Here is a 27,820-nt window from a genome sequence, read left to right as displayed (position 1 = left end):
AAAACATGCATATTATGCGAGGCATGGAGGTCAGTCAGCGACTTTGGACCAGTAATCCAGGGTTAACACTGGCTGAAGAAGCTGAGAACTAATGTTTCTTGAAAGCATAGTGATGTCATAAAAACAGAAGTGAAAACATGACAGATTGTACACCACTGTTACGATTCCATCTCGCCATCACGACATTCAGTTGAAATTCCACTTGCTCTGCATACTCAAATAACGGTCCTATTTTTGTTCCTGAAGGATGATTCCTCAGGGCACAGGAGGACTAATTCTCTCGGCTGTGTGGGCAGTGTGTGGGTGCGGGAGAAGCTGTATGGAGTTTCATTTGGTTGTGAAACATAAATGCAGAAAATGCAGTTGATATGTTATCATTTTCATATTGTGATAAAGATCTTGGCTTCGTGAGGTTCCCTTAGATAACCGCCATATACTGTCTCATATAATAGTGTGCTGTTTAAATTAGATTGATTTACATCACAAGAAAATTATACATTTTCATTAAAAAGAAATACAGCAATGAGCTGAGATGATTATGTAGGTCATAATAGCAGCTGTTTCCTCTCGAGTTGGATCCACCTGGCTCACATCAGTGTTAGCATTGGGGTTTTCAGCGAAATATTACTCAGGACTTGTTGTGAATATGTTGCCACGTGAGCACTGGTTCTGTCTGTGCAGTGTTGTTTTCACCTCCTAGAACATTGGCGTAGAGTTTAGGATGAACTTGCCAAAATGGTGATATTGCAAACACAGTTGTAAAGGCCAGGAAGTAAATTTCATCCTGTTCATGAAGTTTGTTTTTGTCCGGCTAAGGAATCGATCTGCAGATGTTCTAATGTTCTGTTCTGAACTGCTGGGAATAGTATCATTATGAAAAAGAAGACAAACAATCGTTTTTATTTATTCTGTGGAACAAAAAGTAAAAAAGATGAATCTTAACACAGGTCATAATGGCTAAGTTCCAAAAAATGACTAAAATCTGGATAAAAGTAGTCCACATGACTTGTATGATAAAATCTCAAGATGTCATTCACTAATAATAGTCCCCTTTTCGACCTGTTGAACTTGAGAACAAATGTGCACATGATCACTGAGTCAGTAAGAACTTTAATTTGTTAACAAATCAGTCAGATTTGTGAATCATTTCTTGATTCTGTATGAACTGGATCAACTGGTTCACTGATAAAAAAAATGGTTCAAAAGAAGTCAGTGGCTGCATCCGAAATTGCATACTTCCCTACTATATTTTAGGTGAAAAACAGCATGTGTCAAAAGACGCATGTCTGAATCCACAGTACTTATAAAAGAGTAGGCAAAAAGTACCTGGATGACCTGCGAGATCCTGAAGACACTTTACTATCCCATGAGGCCATTGGAGAGGATTTGCGAAGCAACTGATGCTGGTTGGTCAATTTGCAAATGTAGAACAAATTATATGAAGTGTAATTTGATTGTTTAGTTTGTCTTGCGTCCATTAGAATACATGAAGGGGTGGGGTTTGTGACCTATACTGGGACCAACCACCTGGGAGCGATCGAGCATAAAAGGCATAAAAGGAGGAGCGACGACAGTGACGGAAGAGAGAGAGCCAGGCCTGGACTTTATGTTGTGTTTTGTTTACGTTTTATTATGAGTGTGCGTTTTTACTCTCAGTTTGTTTATTTATTTATTCAAGTTTGTTGAACATACCTTGTTACATCCGAATCCACAGCACTCGTAAAAGAGTAGGCAAAAAGTACCCGGGTGACCTACTACTTCCAGCAGGATCCTGAAGTGTGCATACAATGGACACTTTACTATCCCATGAGGCCATGGGAGAGGATTTGTGAACGGCAGTGAAGCGAAGCAACTGATGCTGGTTGGTCAAATGGCAAATGTAGAACCAGTGGCGTAACTTAGTAATGATGGGCCCCAGTGCAGGTTATTACGACGGGACCCCTGGTCTGCACATTTATGAAGCACATACAAACACACACACACACTGCGCTCTAGAAGGGAATATATGCAAATTTGTGTGCCTAACGTACTTCATTTAGACCAACACTTATCAGTTTCTTATATTTAGTTGAACAGTTATCTTTGCGTACACCTCTCTCCAACACATGCTACAGTGGCTGTGCTGTTTGCGCCTGGCCGCAGAAGCCAGATGTACCAAATCAGCACTATGGTTTTGAAATTACCGCAACCTTTTTGGCATTTTTAACACAGTTACCCCAGGAAACGCAGCAACTGCACTCCTCTACGAGAGGCAAGAGACTAAATGAGACAAAAGAGGTCCGAAAAACGTATCAACACCAAATAAGTCCCAAATGATGTCCCAAAATCTGGCTAGCTTTATAAGTAACTTTATTGTGTCATCCCTGACAGGAAATTTGTACAGCTGTGTATTACTTCATGTGTTAAATAAACTTAAACACACACACACAATTTAAAATCATACACACATATATACACAATGAAACAGCCCTAAAACAAGAACAGCCTTTTAAATGGGGGCATGGCAGCTAATAAGATACGCCAAATCCTTTAAAAAAGCATCTGTACTGTACTGTACTGTCACCTATTTGAGTTGCGTCCGACGAGCCTTTCGCTGAGCAAAATCATCAACAATGTCCTTAATGTCCATTTCACAAGCTCTGATGCGCTCAATTGATAATATAGCCAGCCCACTCAACCTCTCCTGACTCATGCTGCTCCTCAGATAAGTCTTTATCAGTTTTAATTTGGAGAAGGAGCGCTCGGCTGCTGCCACTGACACAGGTAATGTCAAAAATAATAGCAGGGCTGTGCATACCTCACCATAGGAGGAAGTTATGGAGTGATGATCAACACTCAACATCTTGGCAAGTTGGTGGATTGAGGACTGCTGAGCAATTTCTGCTTTAAAACAGGCCCTGAATGACAGTAGTTGTGCAGGAAATGTAAATCCTATGTCCCTGTTGTAGTGGTCAGACAGACGTATTTCTATAGCCTACGTTTGCTTGCTAGTGCTACTGTCTTTTTTTCTCTCGATAAAACACCAAGGCAAAGGGCACATTTCGGGGTGTAGTGAGCGGTGACGTGTGATTTTAAATTCAGCGCATTTAATTTCACAACGCATAGGCGCCGATGTTTCTGCCAGTGCGTGTCCAGTGCCCACACAGTAGATCTGGTGATCTGATAGTACTAGTTCACTAAATAAATAATTCATTAAACACATTTATCATAAGCACTTAACTCAAAAATAACTAGGCCTATTAAACAATAAAATAACTAGAGAACTGGCTGACTAAAATCAGATTTCAAAGGAAGCAAAGGTGAAGTCCGTATAATTTATATAGGTAGCTTACTGTGTTATTTATTTTATCAGTCAATCGTGAAAAATCTGGTGGTCTAAAGTTTCTGGCAACATTAAATCCAGGATAGAAGAAAATTCTAGAGAAAGAGCAATAGATTCACGAGTGCACAGTAGCTACACAGTTTGAGCACGCACACGTAATATGCGAGCAAGAGCAGAGCCGTGAGACATTTGAGAGCGCACGTCGATTTTCTGCTAGAGAGCGGAGAGATTCGTAATATGGATGCGCGTTAATGCCCTCGCATTTGTCATTAAAATAACGCAATAGAAACGGCCTCAAATTAACTATACAACGAGATGAAAGTCGTGTCTGAAAGCTGCAATCGTTTTTATTATTGGTTAAAATGAATGGAGAATATGAAGCCTTTTTTCCCGAGGGTGCTCGAGCCCCCGCGAACCCAAGGTACTGGCGCATCCTGTCACACTGACACTTCATCGCCAGGGCCCCGCTTGCGATGTGGGCTGGGCCCGCGTTCGTCACGGGCCCCACCGGCCGCACGGGCCCCAGTGCGGATGCACTGCCTGCACTGTCTGTAGTTACGCCCCTGTGTAGAACGTCTGGAACACATTTTTTTAGTGGTTATGACTCATGAAGTAAACTTATTCAAAATAAGTACCTCCTCAAGAGAGTATGCGATTTCGGATGCAGCCAGTTCAGTTTACAATAATCAATATGATATTGCTTTAAGTGTGTAAAATCTATTTAAATTATAATAAAAAAAATATTTAAAAACAGAATGATATCATTTATGTGTTTCACATTCTTTCTGGGAAAAGAAAGCATGTGTTCTGGGAAAAAAAAACATTGACAGTTTGAGTGTGTAACAAGACAATGTTGAAGTATCCTATTAAAATCATTCAGATATTGCGTGCCCTTGCAATATGCATATTGCGATATGTATATTTGCGATATTTCGATATATTGTGCAGCCCTAGTTCAGTGCAATGTGTGAACTGGATCAACTGACAAATCAGATTTGTGAATAATTTCTTGAGTCTGTATGAACTGGATCAATTGGTTCACTGATTAAAAAAAAAAAGGTTCAAATGAAGTCAGTGGCTGCATTCAAAATTGCATACTTCCCTACTATATAGTAGGTGAAAAACAGCATGTGACAAAAGTCGTATGTCGTATGTGGAAAGCAGTGAGGCAGAGGGACCGTGAGAACGGAGGAGGTCGGACCATAGACCGTAAAAAAGTATGGATGGCGCGACTTCATTCTCTTCCGCTGAAGAAAATTGAAGCCGCTGGAGGCCAGAATATGGCGCCGCTGACATCTTGCTCTGATTTGAGACAGGGTCTGCGCAGTAGTGACCTCGGGACCGGAGTCTGCGCAGTAGAGAGCAGGAAGTAGAGCTGCGATATCTAAAGCCGGCCCACACTCTGGCAGATGCAGAAAAATGTATTATGTTGGTGTGAAATAAATTATGTTATGGAAATGTAGAAATTAAAGCTAAAGCTCCAATCAGAATAATGTTGTTGTACTGTATATAAGAGCTGTGTGAAGATTGAAACATTTTCATTTCGTACTCGCTTAATGTTATAGCTTCTTCATTATTCCTTCAGATGAGTGTTTTTGTTGAAATCAGATGTATTTTTTTAAGAATAGAATTGGAGCTTTCAGTACACAGGATTTGAGGACAACAGGTATGGATGATAGCTGACTCTCTGTTTATGGCCTGAAGAGCTATAAATGAAGGAGTGTTTTTAAATATGCAAATGGAGCTGTTCATTTTCAGTCATCTCATTCTGGCTGATCATGTCGTTCTTCAAGTTAAAACATCTGTAAGTGTATTCTGCTGTGGTTTTATTTATAAGGCAGTATTGTACTGGGTCTGAGCTCTGCTTTAATTATACGGTACATCCATGAAAGCACAGATGAGTAAAATGAATAATTAATCTGCATAAAAATGGAAAAATGTAACTGAATTAAAAATTCATTCCATTGTCATGTTAGATATCACCCTGACAGTCGTGGGACCCATTAAGCAGCTTCTGTAGCCTACCGATGTCAGTCAGATGTCCTCTGAGATCTGTGAATGACATTATATTAAGCTCCAGTGATCCATAATCACTGATCTGGAATCTAAAAGTAAGGAACGCTTCAGGAACGAGCCTGCAGGAAAACCACAAAGAGGGAGAGATAAGAGAGTGGATATAAAAGTCTGCAAACCATAATGGACTTTCAGTTGAGTCTATACGAGACAACGCTTGTCTGCTTTTAGACAGAGGCACAGAAATAGACCACAAAGGCTGCTGGGGGATTTGAACATCTGATTGAAGCTCATAATTAAACATTCACTCCTTCTGACTGCAAAATTACAGTACAGAGTCATTGTGGAGAATATCAGCAGGGATTAGACAGAGAGTTTTTTTTACAGCATTTTTACTCTCAAACTGATGTGAGTTTTGGAGACTAGTTTTAAATATTCATGCTAACTTTCTCTGTGGCATGTGTTTTTATGTGAAATGCTTTAATACATCATTTTACATCATAAATACAATCATTTGGTATAAATTAATAACTGTCAAATTGATTAATCACGATTAATCGCATCTAACATAAGTTTGTAAATGTGTGTGTGTGTGTATATATATGTACATATACTACACACACATAGATATTATATATTTACAAACTTTTATGTTAGATGCGATTAATCACGATTAATCGATTTGACAGCACTATTACAAACACAAAGTGCCAAATATATTTGAGCATTCCTGTAGCTCAAACAGTTGAGCGTGGTGCTAGCAACGCCAATGTCATGGGTTTGATTCCCAGGGAAAGCAAGAACTGACATAATGTATAATGTGTACCTTGAATGCAATGTAAGTCGTCTGCCAAATGCATAAATGTAAATGAAATATATAAAACAATGAAAATTATTCATTATTTTATGCGTTATTTTATTATGAATCAGAATGCAGTGAGCATGGTATTGGAGTATTATTATTGGACTAGATTATAAAATAAAGCTTTGACCTGTAACATGGTGAATGTAGACACCGGTTTCGGTATATATTGATAAGGAAAAGCATATAATATATAATATTTCAAGCCTCTGTAAAGTCACAACCATTGCAAAACCTTTAGGCCTATGTCTGAAAGATACTGATTCTTTTGATTTTGTATCGTTACGCATACTTTTGAAAGGTTGACTTGACATTCTTATACTCCATTTTGTATGATAAAACAGCATTTTGCCAAGTCTTTCTAGATTATAATTTTTTAAGGGTTTTTACTTGCAAACATATATGGTTGTCAGTTCTGTATGTTTGAGTCCCTATTAATACGGTTTCGTACACACACAGTTAAGTTATTTACGGGAGTGACAACTGCATATAACCGAACTCGCACCTGCCAGAAGTTAACCTTTTTAAATATTTGCATATTATTTGATTGTCCAGTAAATATGAAACTGTTTGTGCTTGTGGATCTGGTGTGTGTGTGTACACCTGCGTGTATTTGAATAGATCTTGCCAGTGACCTTGAATGTGGACGTGATGCCATCTATCTGATTAGTTTATCTGTGTCATGCTCTGTACTTGAGACATTAAAGGACAGGGGATAGATGAGACCGATAAAGACAAGATGAGGCAGACAGGAAACATGCTCTTGCAGTTTGATGATAGATGGGAGATAATATGGGTGGCGCTTTCAACAAATAGTGTGCAATTTGCTTTTGAAATGTAGCTAGTTTTAAACAAGCTTTGTTTTAAATAGATGTTTATTTAATGTTTACAGCTAGAAAATAATGGTCACACAAATCAAGCTGTATTTAGACACGTCCCAAATAATGTCCTAATATAATAAAATAACAGACTTTCTGATGTTGACAATCCACATTTTCCAAAGGTTAACCACCTCCTTTCACTGGCAAGAGGCTGACATATGTACATTTTAATCAGATGGTTTTTAAAAACACCAGTAAACTTGGATCTCCCTGGAAGTCCCTGGACCTGGTGCCTGTGATTCTACAGCAGAGACTGCGGTTCCCTAATGTGTGTTAATTACATTGTGCAGAGTTGTTCTTCAACTTGCAGTCAACTTTGTTTAACTTGCATCAGAAAATCTGCCATTGTGAGGAAGATTTTCCAATGACTATACTGTATATATACCTTTTTCTATTGCTCCGTGGCCCAGTTCTGATGCTCACATGCCCACTGTTGGCACTTTCGGTGGTGGACAGGGGTCAGCATGGGCCCCCTGACTGGTTTGCGGCTATGCAGCCCCATACGCAACAAACTGCGATGCACTGTGTATTCTGACACCTTTCTATCAGAACCAACTTTAACTTCTTGAGCAATTTGAGCTACAGTAGCACGTCTTTGCTCCCCGTGTGCATCACTGAGCCATGGCCGCCCATGACCCTGTCGCCGGTTCACCACTGTTCCTTCCTTGGACCACTTTTGATAGATACTGACCACTGCAGACCGGGAACACCCCACAAGAGCTGCAGTTTTGGAGATGCTCTGACCCAGTCGTCTAGCCATCACAATTCGGCCCTTGTCAAACTCTCTCAAATCCTTATGCTTATCCATTTTTCCTGCTTCTAACACAACTTCTGCTTCTATCAACTTTGAGGAAAACGTGTTTTACTTGCTGCCTGATATATCCCACCCATATATATTAGTATACGCTAATTTATATAAACTAATTATATATACATTTTTATATATAAATATTCTAATTTATATATTATATTAATTATATAATATTTAATTATACATTTTTGTTCTCAAACTAACATAGTTTGTTGTTTCAAGCTGTTTTGACCTGATTATTTAACAAGTTCTGTGAAAAAAATCTCTTATTTTTTTCTCATTTCGCTTTTTTGTGTGTGTATTGAATTATGGATAGGAGAAAGGCCACAGTGGTTTTTGTAGAATATGAAACTAGACTCAAGCAGGCTCACTGAGCACACTTAGGAGTCATACCGAAATCTTATTGCTGTCACTTCAGTGAATATGCATCTACAAGCCAACCTGAAAACTTTCATCTCTGCACACTTTTAGAAGAAACAGAAACAATATTTTTCGGAGGCAAGCCTCTCAACATTCATAAAGAGAGAAACATTCCCACTGTTGTTGGAATCCTTAGGAAACAAGTCTAAGGTCATGGATCCACCCCTGGCTCGCTTTTGCTGGGTTCACAGGGGGTCTTTGAAGCACGCCACCTGTTAGAGACTGTTTCCACCCTTTCCTCTCTTTCAGCCTGTTATGTAAGCCTTTATGATACAATCAGATCTTGGAAATAAAGGGGTTTTTCTTTCTATGTTTTGTAAATCTTTTTTTCCCAGTTGTCTTTAACTCTCAATGCACCTTCCCTTTTCTAAATACAGCATGTCATGCACTAAATTTTTCCCTAGAACACTTAGAAAGGTTTAAATTTTGTGTCATATATAAAAAGCTCTGTGCTATTTTTTGCAATGACGAGACATGGCCTGATGGTCTGTTACCTCCTGAAAGTGAAAGTAACCTTTGCTTAGTGTGCACCAGCTCCATATTTGGTCTTCCTGTTCTGTTCTGTTCTGTGCTGTGACATTTTTTTTTAAGAGACTCAGTGAACGTTGTTATCCTTATACAGAATGAACACTTGCACCTTTGAGATTTTCTCCATTTGTCTGAGCCGTAGTGTACAGAACAGGAAGCCAGACAAACCATTAATCTCTTTTAACTGTATTATAATTTCCTGTGTTTTCATGTGTGTCTTTTATCAGCGCTGATGTGTCTGAATCCAGGATCTTTGAAACGCATACATTTACAGCATGTTTACTGCCAAACCAGGTGGAACTTATGTGACAGGCCTGAATACAAATCATGTAATTTCCGTTTTGATGTGTTACAATATAGCGAGGTGCTGATATGAGGGTGGGAGGGTGGAAATCCCAGCTGAGATTTCCCAAACACAGCATACGCTGGTGTATGATACGAATAAACAGATAGACAGCCAGCCAGCTTCATATTCCGCCAACATGTACTTTTGGGTTAGTGAGGTTACAGCAAATCAAGAGTTTTTGCTTTTGAAGAAAAACACATTTATCATTGACTTGTTCCAAACCTGTATGTTTTTTTCCCCCATAAAACACAAAAAGAAATGTTAGACAGGATGTTACGCTGCTCTTTTGCATGCAATGAAAGTGAATGGGGCTGTCTAAAAAACAAACAAACAAGATTTCACCATTAAAACCATAAAAGCCCATATGGAATATAGTTATGGTTCTTTTTGTAATTTTCTGAGCTTTAAAGGTCACTTTCATTGTATGCAAAGAACAGTATCAGCACTCTGTTAAACTTCTCCTTTTGTGTTCCGATGAAGAAAGAAAATTGTGAAAATTAAAACATTGATTATGGGAACTACGAGGTCCTTACAGTCAAGGGTTTTAGGTTGCCCCAGAAAATTGCAAACCCAACACATTCATTCCCAAAAGGCCAAACTGACTGATCCGTTCTACCTCCTACAATGCAGATAAATTATTTCCCTCCAACATGTCAGATAAGATCAAATGCATTGGATCAGATCTCTTTGCAAGACTGAATCTTGAAAGACAGGATGAGCATCTTTCTCTCTCTGTCTCTCAGCAAAGCGGTCAGAGTAGTGTGCATGGATTGGCAGTTGACTCAGTCTGTGCTCTGTATTTGTAATGTAATTCAGTTGTCATGCACACAGAGTTCAGCTGAGCTGGCCTGATTGGAATTGATTTCTGAACACTTCTTCCCCAGCTCCTACGGGTTAATGCTCAAACCACCCATGTGCTCACCATAGATTTGGAAATCTCTTAAATACACCTGCAAATTATGCAATATAACAAGTTAAATTTTTTACGTTTTCATATTTGTTTAACCATGCTTGCTTTTGAATGCACACCTGTGCAATAAATGTGCGTGACCTGATGGTAAAATCTGGCTTTAATGTGTTGAATCAAATGATATGAATAGCTCCATGATTATTCAGAGGCTCTGTGGAAGATCAGAGAGGTGAACACTCTTGGTGATCGTGTAGAGCACAAAAGATAATGATGAATCTTTCATACTTTTCATGTCATTTCATTGTACATGTAAACCTGAACGGCATTGAAATGTTGATGCACACTGACCCCTACTGGGCCTAATGTTGCACTGCTTGTATTTCTGTCTTGGAGATTGTGTGTTTTTTAGGTAACATTATTTGTCATTATATATGTATAACATTTACAAACAAATTAAATTATATAATACAGGGTTTTTATATAATAATAAGGTTTTAAATAAAAGGCCTGTTCATATTTTAATGCATGTAAATGGCCACACACACACACACACACACACACACACACACACACACACACACACACACATATTTTAATTTTTTATGGGGACTTCCCATAGACATAATGACTTTTATGCTGTACAAACTGTATCTACTATCCACCTACACTAACCCTACCCATCACAGAAAACTTTCTGCATTTTTGCATCACTTAGTCTGATTTATAAGCTATTGTCCTCATGGGGACTAAAACATGTCAATATTGTCATCTTTGTGGGGACATTGTGTCCCCATTATGTGTGTACCAGGAAACACAAACACACGCACGCACGCACACACGCACGCAAACACACTTTATTATATTAATATTTGTTTAATGATGTTTAATAAGTAGTAGTGTAGTTGCAATGATGACTGTCTGATTGTATATTATCCCTGACTTAACAGATAATGAGCATTTTTATTGTCTTTTTCTCTTAGGTTATGGACACACTGTCCAAACTCTCTCATACACACATTGCACAGCAGACTGGAATAAGGTATACAGTATATTAAAAAAAGAAGAAATTAACAATTTGAACTATTAATGCATTTAATGCATATTTTTTCTCTCTCTCTCTCTCTCTCTCTCTCTCTCTCTCTCTCTCTCTCTCTCTCTCTCTCTCTCTCTCTCTCTCTCTCTCTCTCTCTCTCTCTCTCTCTCTCTATGTCTCTCTCTCTCTCTCTCTCTCTCTCTCTCTCTCTCTCTCTCTCTCTCTCTCTCTCTCTCTCTCTCTCTCTCTCTCTCTCTCTCTCTCTCTCTATTCTAGGCCATTTCCCACAGAAGAGAGTGTTGAGGATGAAGATATTTATAATCATCTAGAGGATTTGATAGAGTGAGTTATATATTTTTCTTACATTGCTTGTCTTCCTCTGCAGAAACAAGATGATATTTTAACCTCCAGCTCACTGTACGGTATCTGTTTGGAGAGATATAGGAGCCTCAGGCTGGAGCACACAGGAGTACTTAGGTTGATGTTAACATGTTGAGTCATGGCATAATGTGTGCCACACACATACTGTCCTCCTGTAGATATCCTCAGATATGTGTTAAAAATTATGGTCGTTATGGAAGCTTTTTCCACAGGTAATTATCTCTCAATTTAGACTTTATATCTCACAAGCAATGTGATATAACTTTATAACTTGCAATTGTGAGTCTAACAGCCCTATCATACACCCGACGCAATGTGACGCCAAGTACGACGCAAGTGTTTTTTGCTAGTTTCAGCCCGACGCAGTTATCATTTTCACGTCCAGCGTCGCGTTGTTTAAGTAGCAAATGCATTCGTGCCCATCTGTGCGCCCATGGGCGTGCTGGTCTGGCCATTGTTGGCGCTTTGCTATTTTTAGGCAACTGAAAACGACTGCTCCATTGACCAGCAAAAACCTGATCTGAAGTATTTTTTGTGTTATCTAAATATATGTATATTGCAACTACTCTAAAAAATATATGCCATAGTAATAATGGCCTATAGACGAGTGCACAACTCACTTACACTCACAGGGACGACAAGCAGATATAGCACCAGCACACAAACATTTTTAAATATTAACAATAAAAGGATTCCTCTCTGGAGAAACGCTCGCAAATTCCGCCATGTAAATAGCGAATCCGCCATGGTGCAAGTGCAACTGGCTTTTAAAAGGAAAGGATGATGAGACTCTGATTGGTTTCTTGCACGTTACGCCCAGAACACACACCATGGCTGATTAAGAGAATAGGTACAACCCTTTTGGACCTGGGATGCCAACCGTTTTTTTCCCGCCGTTAAACTAGCAAAGGTGTTTTTTTGACACGCCCTAAGTGCACCTGCACCATGCGCTCTAGACCATGCGCTCTGATCATTAAAATATGGCCCTATATCTAAAAATTCTGAGACAAAAAGCCTGAATTGCGAGTTATGAACTCGCAGTTGCAAGAACATTTTTTGATATATAAAGTCAGAATTGTGACAAAAAGTCGTGATTACCTTTCTTAAAGGGATAGTTCACCCAAAAATGAAAATTAGCCCATAATTTATTCACCCTCAAGTCATCCTAGATGTATATGACATTCTTCTTTCAGACGAATAAAATCTGAGTTTTACAAAAGTTCAGGCTAATCCAAGCATTAGAATTTGATTAATAGTTGCTCTGTTTTTGAAGTCCATAAAAAGTGCATCTGTCCGTCAAATAACGTGCTCCACGCGGCTCCGGGGTGTTAATAAAGGCCTTCTGAAGCGAATAGACGCGTTTGTGTAGGAAAAATATCCATATTTAAAACTTTACCAAGCAAACATTCGGCTGGCCGTGGCCAAATGTTTGTCTGACTTTTTTCTCTCAATCTCTGAATTGCTATATTTAAACTCAGAATTGCAAGAAATAAAGTTAGAATCGAGAGATACAAACTTGTAATTGCGAGAAAAAAAGTCAGAATCGCGTGATATAAACTGAGAATTGGAAGAATAGTCAGAATTTGCAATTGTGAGTTATAAAGTCCACATTGTGAGATATAAACTCTAAACTCCAGATGCTAACAGTCTAAGCAGATTCAATGATCTATGCTAAGCTATGCTAAAAGTGCTACCGCCAGACTCAGAGATCGGCTGAATGGATTCGAAAACGGTAAAGCTCAATTGTTTAACTCTAGGGGAGTTGGAAAATGAGCCTATTTTCAAAAATAGTGGAGTGTTCCTTTAACGTGACTATGTATGGGATTTTTGTTTTTCATAAAATTGTAATCTGACTGTCTGCTAGTTTTAGTTTTAGTTAATGACCACAGCACTGCTTCTGATGAAATAAAAGATTTTCGGAGTAACGGGCCGTATAGTTTAGCAACACGTAGCAGAAATGTCTGCTCTCCTCATATGACATGTTTGAGGATATGATATTATGCGTAGCAAATATTGATGTTGCTGTCACTATGTTTTGGCTCAACATTATCACATCTGTTTCTTAACCACACACACACACGCACGAGGCCCTCTAGCAGAGGGTTGTTTTCCTCATGTGATGGTTTGTTCATATGAAACGTGTTTGCTGAGTGCTTTTCCCTGGAGGGCGATGTGCCAGTACGATTTTGTCCCTGTCAGAAAGAGAGTTTTCCTTGAAGGCGTTTCGTAATAGATTCAAACTACACAAATGGTTAGGAAAAGAGATCAACAGTTTCATTCTCTTTTGTACCCATCTGGAGAACATATCTGAGTGATTTTAAGGCCTGACTCAGCTATAATGTCTCTTTTGCTGTAGCTGAAAACCGTGTGTTTAATTTAGACTAGGGAAACATTATCGTTTTAAACCCCTCAGGTGCAATTTCGAGAAGAGGTATTTTTCTCCATATATCAGATAAGCTAAAGCATTAGAACACATTGCGCTGTCCTCTTAAGGGGTTTTCTGTTGCATCGTCCATCTATATTTCTTTGCTTTCTTCAAACCAACTCTATCTGACTGTAGTCTTATGTTTGCAACCGAAAAGTTTATGTACCTTTGGAGAATCACTGAATGTTGTTGGTCTGTGTCTCAGTGAAAATGGTGTTGAAGACGAGGAAGATCTCTATGACTGTGTGTATGATGATGATGAGGGTGGAGAGGTGTATGAAGACCTGATGAAGGTTGAGTTGGTACAACCACAGGTGAGCTAACCAAAATGCTTTTACAAGGAAACATTTTTAGGGTTGCGGGTCATAAATGCTCTCTCGCTCTCTCTCTTTCTGGTGTAATTACAGAAACAGGCCGAGACGGACATCAGGAGCTGCTGTCTAATGGAAATCAAACAGACTGAGGAGAAATACACAGAGACGCTGGACTCCATAGAGAAAGTGAGGCATTTTTATAACTGCACAGTCAGACCCATTAATGTAATGTGTGAGATCTGCCAAGTGTCTGCTAAATGTAATGGAAAACATAATTAACTTTGGTATTTTTATTAAGACCATAGTAACCACAGGTAGAACAATGGATGAATATTTTTTTTTACCATGTTTAGATAAATGTAACTTACCATACCATGTTACCTAGTTGCTGCCAAACTACCATATACACTACAGTTATTGTTACAATTGTAACTGGCTGATGACTTGCTGTAAGCCACAATTATCATAAAATTAAAGAAATTAAAATGACAGAAAAATGAAAAAATTCTATGCTTTTGAAACTAGTAAAAATAGTAGCTTTAAACACATTTATAAAGTATAACTAATGATAACATAAAATGAAGAGATTTTAAATTATAAAATGTTATTTATCATTATTATTGTTATTTATTAAAGAAATTAAAATGACAGAACAATTCTGAAAATAATCTATGCTTTAAACTACTAAAAATTGTAGCTTAGACACATTTATGAACTATGACCAATGCTAACATAGTTTAAATAAGTATTTTATACTTATAAAAGTATATAAAAAGTGTATATAATATTTATAAAAGTATTTTATTCTTATTATTGTGATTTATTTATTTTTAAACCATGGTAAATTTTCATTTATTTTACATCTTAGTATGAAAATACACATTTCTGTAATTATATAATAAAATGTAAATTTCCACGATGGTTCAAAAATCATTATATTCCATTATAGCTTTTTTCTTGTTTTTATTGGTTGATTTTAAATAGTTACTACAGTATAATAAAATCATGGTAAATTTCCCTTTATTTTAAATCTTAGTATGAAACTGCACAGTTTTGTTATAGATACTATAGTAAAACCATAATACATTTCTACAATGGTTCAAAGAATCATTATATTGCAATATATTTGTACTGTTTTATTTATTTAAAATCTTACTATGAATATGCAACATTTCCATTGTAGTTATAGTATAATAAAAGCATAGTAGTTTTCCTTGATGGGTCAAAGATTCATTATATTGCAATATAATATTTATTGTGCATTAGCTTTAGCCAAATCATCTTCTTGATCTTTATACTTCATTATTATTTTCAGTTCTTTATGAAGCCTCTGGGACAGTCACTCTCTGGTGTGGATATCGAAAAAGTGTTCATCAATATACCAGTGAGTCACACAACCTTCTCTAATGGAGGACAGATTTGAGCTTGGATCTGTGTGTCATTGCCTCATATTTTCATGTTCTACATTGCAACAGGATCTTGTGAAAGTGCACACAAGTCTTCTGAGGGAGATTCAGGATTCAGTGGTTCTGCATAACGCCAGTAACCTGCACCAGATTTTTATCAAATACAAAGAAAGGTGATCAGTTTATTCTCTTTAGCTATTTAAGAAATGAAACTCTCCTTCCTCGTCTCACACGTGTCTGTTTTCCTGTATCATAGATTAGTTCTGTATGGGAAATACTGCAGTCACGTAGAATCAGCCATTGCGTGTTTGGATGACATCTGTAAGAACAGAGAGGACGTCAGACAGATGTTAGAGGTAAGGCATTGTCAGACTGGGTTCATGAAAACTTTCCATGAATACGGTACCACAAATCTTTGTTGTGAGAACTATTAGATGTAAAATTAACTGACTGTATCTAACACTCAGTAAGTGACATCATTTAGACCCTTTGTACAGCAATGTGGGAAGAAATGATTTATGAAAGTAGTAGTTTTTCTTTTTCACTACCAAAACTGAACTTGTAGAATTGATTTGCTGTTAGACACTGCCACCTGGTGGTTGAGAATAGTACAGAACATTTCAGAACTTTTTATTGTAATTTTGTTTTAATTTTTCTACAGAAAAGTCACATAATTGTTTTTTGTTTATTATTTTCAGTTATGTTCCAAACGAGCCAACAATGGGAAGTTTACTCTGAGAGATCTACTAGTTGTTCCGATGCAGAGAGTTCTGAAGTATCATCTGCTTCTACAGGTTTGAAAGGATTTTGCTGTATTCTTACTCCTACACCACCATGTTTTACCCGCGTCTCCAATAAGTACTTTAAAGCATAAAATGCATAATGTCTATGTTGACATATTTTGCATATTTTATTCATTTGCATTTGATTGGAACAATTAAACATGTTAGGCTATGGACACACACATGATTGGAACAATTAAACATGTTTGGCTATTGACACACACACGCACACACACACACACGCACACACGCGCGCACACACACACACACGCACACGCACACGCACACGCACACACACACACACACACACACACACACACACACACACACACACACACACACACACACACACACACACACACACACACACACACACACACTATAGCATAGATAAAACTAAAACATAACTAAAGCATGAAGTAAAATCCAATATATATATTAAAAACTTCTTTTATTTCAGCTAGTTGTCCTATTTTCATTTGTTTAGTTTAACTTACTAACTCACTTATAAATACTACTAACTAATATATATATATGTTATATATATATATATATATATATATATATATATATATATATATATATATATATATTATATAAACCTCCAACTAGAATTAAAGAGAATATGGCAATATAAAAATAAAAAATATAGATTTTTTTTTTATATTTTGGTTATATTTTGGCATAGTTTAAGATTATTACTATATAGAATAAACAATAAATATATTGCTATTAATATTTTCTGAGCCCATCAGAAATTGCTTTTGATAGAAGGAAGGTCATTTCAGAGGTGGAGAAAGATGTTAATATTATTATTATTAATATTATTTTGATTTTGATAGTTTATCATAAAGCATTTATCAAAACAAACACTGATTAATGTGCCTGGATCAAAGAAATAGGGTACGTTTTTGTTTCATGTAGTCTTTAAATGAGTGATTTACTGCTAATGTCCTCTAGGGGCAGTGGTGTCCGTCTTCACAGAGAAGCAGCATAATCCATTAACTAAATCCACCAGTAGGGGCAGTATAATATATTCCACAATCCTCCAGTAGAGGCAGTATAATCCACATAATGGAGAGGCAGCAGCTTTATCCAGTTGTGTATGTTTGGTCTGGCCATATTCCACAAACATCTCACGCAGCCAGCCATGAATATTTCATAGTGTGTCTCTGTCCATCACACGTTAGGTCTACTGCATGACCCAGCTATGAAGGGATTTAGAAATAAATGTGAACGAAGGCGAGGGAGAAAAAGAAAAGTGCAGAAAGAGGGAGATGTGCATAGCGTGAGCCACCACGATCCTCCTGCTGTTGCAGGAACCTTTTGGCTCTCAGCGGACAGAACAGCGAAGGTGTTTTCTGTGTGTGTGTGTTCGTGTGCAAGCGTCTACTTAGCATGCCTGCATGGCTGTCCACAGCTCAGTTCACCTCCCTGCCCATCTGGCCAGCTGTGGGTGTAGGGAACGTGTGTGTGTGTGTGCGTGTGTGTGTGCAGATAGAGCGTCTGTCTGTCTGCTGCCCCTCTGGAGAGCAGGCTAGCGTGTGACAGACTGTCTTTCTTTGCTCTTTGCTCTGCTGGAGAAAGCCTTGGCCAGTGAGAGAAAGAGTGAACCAGCTTTACAGAATGAGTTATATTGAAAATAATTCATGAATAATCTATTATTAAATATTATAATGTTTAAATATTCAAATTAAATAAATAGTTCTTCTTCATTTACTCCAAAATGATCATTAACTTTTTTTTCAAACTCTAAAACAGCTCAGGAAGGTTATTTTTTTTAAAGAAATTAATTCTTAAACCGATCAAATGTGAGAGTAGATTTTTACATAGCTACAAAAAGTTGATCACAGAACAAAAATATTTTAAAGGGATAGTTCACCCAAAAATGAAAATTAGATGATTTACTCACCCTCAAGTCATCCTAGGTGTATATGACATTCTTCTTTCAGACGAATATAATCAGAGTTATATTAATAAAGTTCAGGCTAATCGAAGCTTTATAATTGCAGTAATAGTTGCTTTGTTTTTGAAGTCGATAAAAAATGCACCTGTCCAACGTGCTCCACGCAGCTCCAGGGTGTTAATAGAGGCCTTCTGAAGCGAATCGATGCGTTTGTGTTAGAAAAATATCCATATTTAAAACTTTATCCAGTAAAGTTCCAGCCGATCGCCTTCCGTGGAAAAGTGTTGAAAGTTGAAAGTGAAACTCAGGATACGTACGTGACGTCATGACGAGCTTACCTGGTCGCGTTAGTCTTTCGATCGGCAGAGTATTCAACACTTTTTCCATAAATTGAACACGGAAGGAGGTCGGCCGAAACTTTAATTGATAAAGTTTTAAATATGGATATTTTTCTTGCACAAACGCATCGATTCGCTTCTGAAGGCGTTATTAACACCCCAGAGCCGCGTGGAGCAGTTATTTGACGCACAGATGCATTTTTTATGGACTTCAAAAACAGAGCAACTATTACTGCAATTATAAAGCTTGGATTAGCCTGGACTTTTGTAATATAACTCAGATTTTATTCGTCTGAAAGAAGAATGTCATATACACCTAGGATGACTTGAGGGTGAGTAAATCATGGGCTAATTTTTTATTTTTGGGTGAACTAATCCTTTAAGCAGCACAATTGTTTTCAACATTTATGATAATAAGAAATGTTTCTTAAGCAGCAAATCAGTATATTAGAATGATTTCTGAAGGATCACGTGACACTGATGACTAGAGTAATGATGCTGAAAATTCAGCTTTGCCATCACAAGAATATATTACATTTTAAAATGTAGTTATTTTAAATTATAACAATGTTTCAGCATTGTGAGCAGAATAGACTTCTTTTAAGAACATGAAATAAATCTTACCAACCGCAAACTTTTGAATGGTACTGTATGTTCAGATTGAAATTTGATTTTGGAAAATCAGATTTTTTCTGTAACCGTGCAAAGAAGTTAAGTAATGTTAGTAATGTTCGTAAAATATACATATACATGATATATACATAAAAAGTTATGCTTTTAAGAAATTGTTCCATCTAATGGTTCCATCTATATGGAAGCTTGTTTCTGCCACAGAATAAACATTTTAAAAGATAATTGCAACTTTTTATCTCACAATTGTGAGTTTACATTTTACAAAAAATTGTGAGATATAAAGTCCGAATTGTGAGATATAAAGTCCGAATTGTGTGATATAAAGTCAGAATTGTGATATAAAGTCAGAATTGTGAGATATAACATCAGAATTGTGAGATATAAAGTCAGAATTGCAAGATATAAAGTCATAATTGCGACATAAAAAGTCAGAATTGTGAGATATAAAGTCAGAATTGCGAGTTATAAAGTCAGAATTGCAAGATATAAAGTCATAATTGCGACATATAAAGTCAGAATTGTGAGATATAAAGTCAGAATTGTGAGATATAAAGTCAGAATTGCGAGTTATAAAGTCAGAATTGCGTGATATAAAGTCATAATTGTTATATAAATTCATAATTGTGAGATATAAAGTCAGAATTGTGATATAAAGTCATAATTGCGAGATATAAAGTCATAATTGCGAGATATAGTCATAATTGTGTGAAATAAAGTCATAATTGAGAGATATAAAGTCATAATTGCGAGATATAGTCATAATTGTGTGAAATAAAGTCATAATTGAGAGATATAAAGTCATAATTGTGAGATATAAAGTCAGAATTGTGAAGTCATAGTTGCGGGATATAAAGTCAGAATTGTGAGATATAACATCAGAATTGTGATATAAAGTCATAATTGTGAGATATAACATCAGAATTGTGAGATATAAAGTCATAATTGTGTGATATAAAGTCAGAATTGTGAGATATAACATCAGAATTGTGATATATAAAGTCATAATTGTGAGATATAAAGTCATAATTGTGTGAAATAAAGTCATAATTGAGAGATATAAAGTCATAATTGAGAGATATAAAGTCATAATTGTGAGATATAAAGTCATAATTCTGATATAAAGTCAGAATTGCGGGATATAAAGTCAGAATTGTGAGATATAACATCAGAATTGTGAGATATAAAGTCCGAATTGTGTGATATAAAGTCCGAATTGTGTGATATAAAGTCCGAATTGTGAGATATAAAGTCCGAATTGTGTGATATAAAGTCAGAATTGTGAGATATAGTCAGAATTGTGAGATATAAAGTCAGAAATGCGAGTTATAAAGTCAGAATTGTGAGATATAAAGTCAGAATTGTGAGATATAACATCAGAATTGTGAGATATAAAGTCAGAATTGTGAGATATAACATCAGAATTGTGAGATATAAAGTCAGAATTGTGAGATATAACATCAGAATTGTGAGATATAAAGTCAGAATTGTGAGATATAACATCAGAATTGTGAGATATAAAGTCAGAATTGTGAGATATAAAGTCAGAATTGCGAGTTATAAAGTCAGAATTGCGGGATATAAAGTCAGAATTGTGTGATATAAAGTCAGAATTGTGAGATATAACATCAGAATTGTGAGATATAAAGTCATAATTGCGAGTTATAAAGTCCGAATTGTGTGATATAAAGTCCGAATTGTGAGATATAAAGTCAGAATTGCGAGTTATAAAGTCCGAATTGTGTGATATAAAGTCAGAATTGTGAGATATAGTCAGAATTGTGAGATATAAAGTCAGAATTGCGAGTTATAACATCAGAATTGTGAGATATAAAGTCAGAATTGTGAGATATAACATCAGAATTGTGAGATATAAAGTCAGAATTGTGAGATATAACATCAGAATTGTGAGATATAAAGTCAGAATTGTGAGATATAACATCAGAATTGTGAGATATAAAGTCAGAATTGTGAGATATAAAGTCAGAATTGCGAGTTATAAAGTCAGAATTGTGAGAAAACAAAAGTCAGAATTTTTAGTTATGAAATCGCAATTGCTACTTTATATCACGCAATTGTGTCTTCTGTGGGGGAAACAAGCTTCCATACATCTAAGCCAATAAATATAAAGTGGTAATATTTTTTTGCATTGGTTGACAGAAACAAAGCAACCAGATGATGGTCATGAGCGAATGTTGCAACAAATTTGGAGCATAATTTGGGCAATTGCTTGACATAAAAAGGTGCAAGTGGGCCAGACTTTACAATAGTGCGATGCTTCTCTGTGAAATCACGTTTGAATGATATTCACCTGGAATTCTGCAAACGTTTGGATAAGAGATTGGCTGCATTTTTATTTCTGCAGTAATCTCCGTGTTAGTGTCATACCTCCTTTCTGTCTCTCTCTCTATCTCTCTCTTTCGCTGTGTGAGGGCAGAAGGAAGTGAGAATGAAAAATAAGGTGATGTCCGTCTTTCTGCTGATAATAATGCGCAGGTTCAGCTTGACTGACGCAGGGGATTTGGCTTGTGCAGGATGGCAATATATCTCTTAGGCCAAAAGGAAGCCATTTATCAGACCTGAGTAAAGGACATTCATAGCAGCCTCCCTTATCCTACAGACTGGCCCAGATGTCTTGTTTACTTCATCCCGGAGCAGGAAGGCAATTTCAACCCCACAAAAACCTTTTGCTTCTCATTTCAATTCTTGAACCCGCGATACAGTTTGGGATATTATTTCAGTTTGTGTGTGTGTGTGTGTGTGACATGCCACGCTGTATGTGTTTGTATTATAATTGTATTCTCGTGCTTGCTACATAATCTTTTTTTTAAAAATTGTATCAGAGTCACTCGCTTTTTAACGGAGCAGGGATTGACGAACACACACATGTAAAATCAAATAAATTCTACTTTAGTGTGACCTGAACCTAAAGGGTTGCCGAATGTTGTTACATTTTAGAAGGCTTATAACTAAATGTTCTTTCTATTGTTGGTAAACAATTTGCACGGTTATAAGTAGGAGTTATGAGAGTGTGCGAAAGTGACAGATGTCCTCCGGCTTGGCTTCGCTCCTGTACATCTGACTGTCTGCTGTGTTCATCATCATCTGGTGATAATAAGACACTGAGACACGGGCCGTGAACACCGTCTCATATCTTTCTTCCTTCCTGACAGGAGCTGGTGAAACACACCCATGATTCCGCAGACAAGAGTAATTTACGGCAAGCGCTGGACGCCATGAAGGTGGGTTGAGTATATAAATGTCCTTTCCATAAGCTGCCTGTTGCTTTGAGATCTGGGTAGTATTCCACTGAGAAGTCTGCAACAGCGAGGACTCATTTGAACCATAAAAAGACAAACGAGGCTTCCCACAGTCCTCACCCGACTGTTATATGCTCTCATACACACATTTAGCTCCCCATCATTGCATAATTTATACCAACAGGCTTTTAATCACCCATCTCTCTGTGATATTTGAGGCCTTTTTCAATTTGAAATGACAACAGTGACAAATTCCATTCTCTTACAGCGATTTATTTTGCATGGGCGTACATCAACTTTTTCGTAAGAAAAGCTTCTGTTGAAAATCAGTGTGGCCCTCTTGACTCAGACATGATCAAGATGGTGCCGAATGCATCTTGACAGGTAACCGTCCGCTAATTGAGGCAAATCCAGCTGAGAAGATTGTGCAGATTGCACCGAGGGCTGTGATGATTTCATTTGGATAAATTAGCCACTTAGCATTGATTGGGGTATCGGGCTAACGCGGTTAACCTCCTCAAGTGCTCCCCTTAAAGATCCTCACGGTGGGCGAGCAGCGGGCACGAGCAACCCCCCCACTCTCTGATTATTCTAGATACACGATGATGAATGAGTCGCTAAACTCCACTCACGGGAACGGGAACGCGCAATGAGATTTGTCAAATAAGCCTCGCCTTTCAGACGCTAAATCTTATTTAGCATTTTTAGACGGAAATGAGTCCCTTGAAAACATCACATGGGGCGACATTGTCAATAAGGAAGCTGGGGAGGAAATATAATTATTTTTAGCTCACGGATAGAAATATTTCCTTGTTTATACCCAGTTCAAAGTCTAAGCATGCTGAATGGTAAGGTGTTTTGTTTGTGTTTCCATCTCCTCAGGATCTGGCCCAGTATGTCAACGAGGTGAAGAGAGACATCGAGACTCTACGAGACATCGACCAGTACCAGAAATCTATAGAAAACCTTGTGAGCTAAATCACACACTTCATATAAATCGCAGGCTATCATTTAAAAAGCAGAGTTGGGGAAACTACTGTTGTCAAACTACACTTTTGATAAAGTATCTAGCTACAGCTACAGCTAAAAAGACTCACTGGGTCCAGATCATTTACACTCAACACCAAATAGATCAAGCTTACAAGTTTTTTCAGAAGAAGATCCCCATTGTGTACCTCATGCAAGAGTCTACAGCCTCTGAAACAACATTTTATTTCACTGAGGTCATCTTTAATCGGTGTACGTGCTTTTTTTTTTTTAAACAATAATAATATATTTTAACTAAATGAATTCAGATTCATTTGTAGAAGTTTTATCAAAGTTTAATTTTAAGAACCTTAAGTTTGAATCACTTTAATGATTAGATAACTAAGTTATTTCAGACATTGTTATTTCATGATATTGTCCAAGTTTAGTATTACATAATATAATTGATTTAATATTTACTATATACAGTACCAGTCAAAACATTGGAAACATTGAGGTTGTTTAATGTTTTTGAAAGTAGTGTCTTAATCTCACCAAAGCTACATTTATTTGATCAAAAATACAGTAAAAACAGCAATACTGTGAAATATTATTACAATTTAAATAAACTGGTTTCTGTTGTAAAATATTTTAAAATGTAATTTATTTCTGTCATGGAAAGCTGGATTTTCAGCAGCCATTACTCCAGTATTCAGTGTCACATGACAGACACACATACTATATATATATATATATATATATATATATATATATATATATATATATATATATATATATATATATATATATATTTTTTTTTTTTTTTTTCACTCCATTTATAATTTCACTCCAATAAAAATGCATGAAATGTATGCAATCAATTTCTGGGAACACTAAGACCATTAAAATGAATCAGCGAATTATTAACCATTGAAACAAATCAATTTGCTAACATGATTCACACTTCGCAGTGCAACTTATTCAGGAAAGTGTATTTAAATGTTTCTTCAGCTCACTCTGTTGAAAGGCTGTGTGCTTCTTTATTCATGCTACACTCTTACTTGCTGGGAAAAAAAATGCTACTGTAAGTTACTGGAAAAGCAGAACTGTTTTAAAAACAGCCGAGATGGTGTCAGACTACTAAATATGCACTGATTTGCATGGCTACTTTTAGTTAGTTGCTCCCCAACACTGCTAAAAGATGTTAAGCAGAGACAGCATGAAGCTTTGAACGGTTTTTTGGAGAAAGAATCATCTAACTCAAGAACATTGACCCCTAGTAGTATACGAGCATGTCTGCATTGAGTTTGCCCTGTGTTCCGCAGAATCAGTCTCTCCGTAACTACGGGAGACCGAAAGGTGACAGCGAAGTGCGAGTAGCTTCAGTCGACAAACGAGCCAAACAAGACAGGTGAGCTGATTAAAGTGTGGAATACTGCTCCGCCGGTCTTTACTAAGGCCTAAGGGTTATGAAGGTGTCACCCTCAGGCACCACTCTTTTATTTTCTCTTTCTCTTTTGATCTTTGCCTTTTTTTTCCTGCTGCAGGCACATCTTTCTGTTTGACGCCGCCGTGATCGTATGCAAACGACGCGGAGATAACTACGAGATGAAGGAGGTGATTGACCTCCACTCCTTCAAGATCACCAACAACCCGACCTCAGACAGAGAAAACCGAAAGGTGTGCAGCCGGTCTCCTAATTGCCTCCAAAGATCGTTGTTTCAAAGCCGAGGGTTCAAATGTGCTGTTATGCTGTCGTGCCATAATCAGTTGCTGCAGTAGAGCAGCTTTCATTTGCACAGATGGTGTATCCTATTAAAAACCGTCTAGCGACTGCTAACGAACGCAGCCGACACCAGACACAGCTAAATTAGAAAACATGATGTCGTGTGTTACTATACATTACATGCTTCTTTGCCAGGACAATTATTGGTTAGATAATTCTGTAAATATTACAAGAATTCATTGAGAAATATATATGTGTGTGTGTGTGTGCTATTCTGTTGAACTTTCGATCCATTAAAGACTCCTGAAAAAAAGTATAATTTCCACAGAAATATTAATTGTTTCATGATAATGATAAATGTTCTTGAGCAGCAAATCAGCATATTAGAATGATTTCTGAAGGGTCATGTGACACTTAAGACTGGAGTAATGATGCTGAAATTTTAGCTTTGTCTTCACACGAATAAATTACATTATAAAATATTATCAGTCTTTTGAACAGTAGCGTACATAATATCGGGATATAAAAAGCATGATAATTCCAGACCATAGAGGCTTAGCATGCTTAGCAACGCCCTAGAAACGAAACAGAACACCTTAGAAACCACTTAGCAACACACTAAAAGCCCCCTTGCATAGTGGCGGCAAAATTTGTTGCAGGCACCACGTACGTTTGCTTAAGAAAATGTAAAAATCAAATTTTTTGTTAATTCATAAAACCAAATCTCTAATTTAAACAAACGATTTAAGACAGACAGGCCTAGTGTCAGGATACGTAACTGCTTATTGAACTGCATTATACATTTGTTGACACTGATCAGTTTTTGTTATCTGTCTGTCCACTGTCATTTCTTCCAAGTGATGAAATCTGTTCTACATCAGTTGTGATATGATGTAAGCATCGGCACGATGCCAACAGATGATAACAGGATGATCCAGCTAGATTTGATAGTAGCATTTCATCAGTCTTGCATAAACAACAGTGACCCCCTCACACCATCATGCTTTGTACTCTCATCCTTGTTAGAGCATCTTTGATGTTTTGCATCAAACAGCCTTAAAACAGTTTTTGTCTTTGCCTTATCTCTCTCTGTGTGTGTGTGTGTGTGTGTGTGTGTGTGTGTTTTGCATTTATAACATGGATGTCCTTGCCTTCTCTGTCTCTCCTAGTGGTGCCACGGATTCTACCTCACACACAACCAGGGTCAGAACGGCTTTGAGTTCTTCTTCAAAACCAAGGAGCTAAAGAAGAAATGGCTGGAGCAGTTTGGCATGGCATTGTGAGTGTGTGTGTGTGACAGTATGACCTATGAATGTTTGCACTATGCTGTTTTTCAGGTTTGCTATCTGTCTTGACAACAGACACAAAGACATGATTTAGCTATGACAGTATGTCCTGGCACTGATTCAAGACTAAAACACCATTAGTGTATATTTTTACTACAGAACAAACAGTAACGAGGACAGACTTGCTTAGCCAAGCATTTTTGCAGTGGTGTACCTTATAAAACATAATGTGACCCAAAGGGTTTTCCTTCTCTCAGAGTGGTTGGTTCAGTTTTGCAGATTGACTGGACAATATACCAGGTATTTTTCCTTTTATTTTTGTAAGTTTGGGTGTTTTTAAAAAGATATAGGACCAGATTTACTAACAGCTTGCGCCCGCGCAAAACCCTCTTTTTTTGCGTTAAAAAATTACTGTCAGGATTTACTAAAGACACTCTGTGAAAAATCACGCTGAAAAGGCGTGGACACAATTATTTTTGTGGCTGACCTTATTGCATATGCATTTATAGGAGTTTCTTTCAAGATGCAAATCTGCACTTTTTTGGAATTGCGCTCTCACGCTAATTTGCAGAATTGCAGAATTTATATATATTGCAGAAGAGTTCTATATGTAAATAATAATAATAATAATGATTCTGTTTTGATTTGTAAACATGGGTGGTTTCTAATGTCATAATACACATTAGAAAATTTCTACACAGTACACCAATCAGTTTTATTTAAAGGATTTCATTAACTGGCTTTTAATTTTTTTTATACTGTGGTCTAATAAGTCTAATAAGTAATAGGCTATTTTCTACCCTGGTTTTGAGGCTCTCTCAAGAAACACTGGGCTTTGTTGGGCGTGCTGCACTGAAGACTTGGAAGCAAATGCCCACGGCTAGGATTGGATAACAGTTTTGCATATTTAATGAGCTTCAGCTCCCCTGTGAGTAGGCTACACAACAAATTGTTTTGAACGCGTGTGAGAAACGGCAACTGAAATGATTCATCCCACAGGGCACGCAAAATTTCTTTATCAAACAAACACAATGATTTATCTCTTATCCACCCGCGATTGATTGGAATGTTATTTTTGTATTACTTGGCCCGCCCGATCTGTGGATATAAGCGTGAACCGTGCATCACACACACGCGCATGCCAAGTACTTTGCAGACTGCATGATCAAAACTTCCGCGATTGTATTTTTCCTTCAAATATAAAGTCAAGAGAGTGAACAATGCACATCAATAAAGGAATGTTATTTCACTATTTAAGATTTACGTTTTGTTAG

General features: G+C 37.1%; 1 protein-coding gene across 1 annotated transcript in view; it reads left to right on the top strand.

The window, feature by feature from the left end:
* vav3 (vav guanine nucleotide exchange factor 3) overlaps nt 1–27,820 on the top strand; it is a 90,357-nt gene that overhangs the window by 30,499 nt on the left and 32,038 nt on the right. The window contains exons 3-15 of the mRNA XM_079805812.1: nt 11,074–11,132; nt 11,403–11,468; nt 14,138–14,246; nt 14,340–14,432; nt 15,562–15,630; nt 15,722–15,825; nt 15,909–16,008; nt 16,351–16,446; nt 22,482–22,550; nt 23,451–23,537; nt 24,860–24,945; nt 25,082–25,214; nt 26,430–26,539. Coding sequence (XP_079661938.1) covers nt 11,074–11,132; nt 11,403–11,468; nt 14,138–14,246; nt 14,340–14,432; nt 15,562–15,630; nt 15,722–15,825; nt 15,909–16,008; nt 16,351–16,446; nt 22,482–22,550; nt 23,451–23,537; nt 24,860–24,945; nt 25,082–25,214; nt 26,430–26,539 — 1,181 coding nt within the window. The remainder of the gene's footprint in view (nt 1–11,073; nt 11,133–11,402; nt 11,469–14,137; nt 14,247–14,339; nt 14,433–15,561; nt 15,631–15,721; nt 15,826–15,908; nt 16,009–16,350; nt 16,447–22,481; nt 22,551–23,450; nt 23,538–24,859; nt 24,946–25,081; nt 25,215–26,429; nt 26,540–27,820) is intronic.

The sequence above is a fragment of the Gobio gobio genome (genome assembly GCF_949357685.1).
Source record: "Gobio gobio genome assembly, chromosome: 23".
Taxonomy (NCBI): domain Eukaryota; kingdom Metazoa; phylum Chordata; class Actinopteri; order Cypriniformes; family Gobionidae; genus Gobio; species Gobio gobio.
This window is presented reverse-complemented; position numbering and strand designations above follow the sequence as displayed.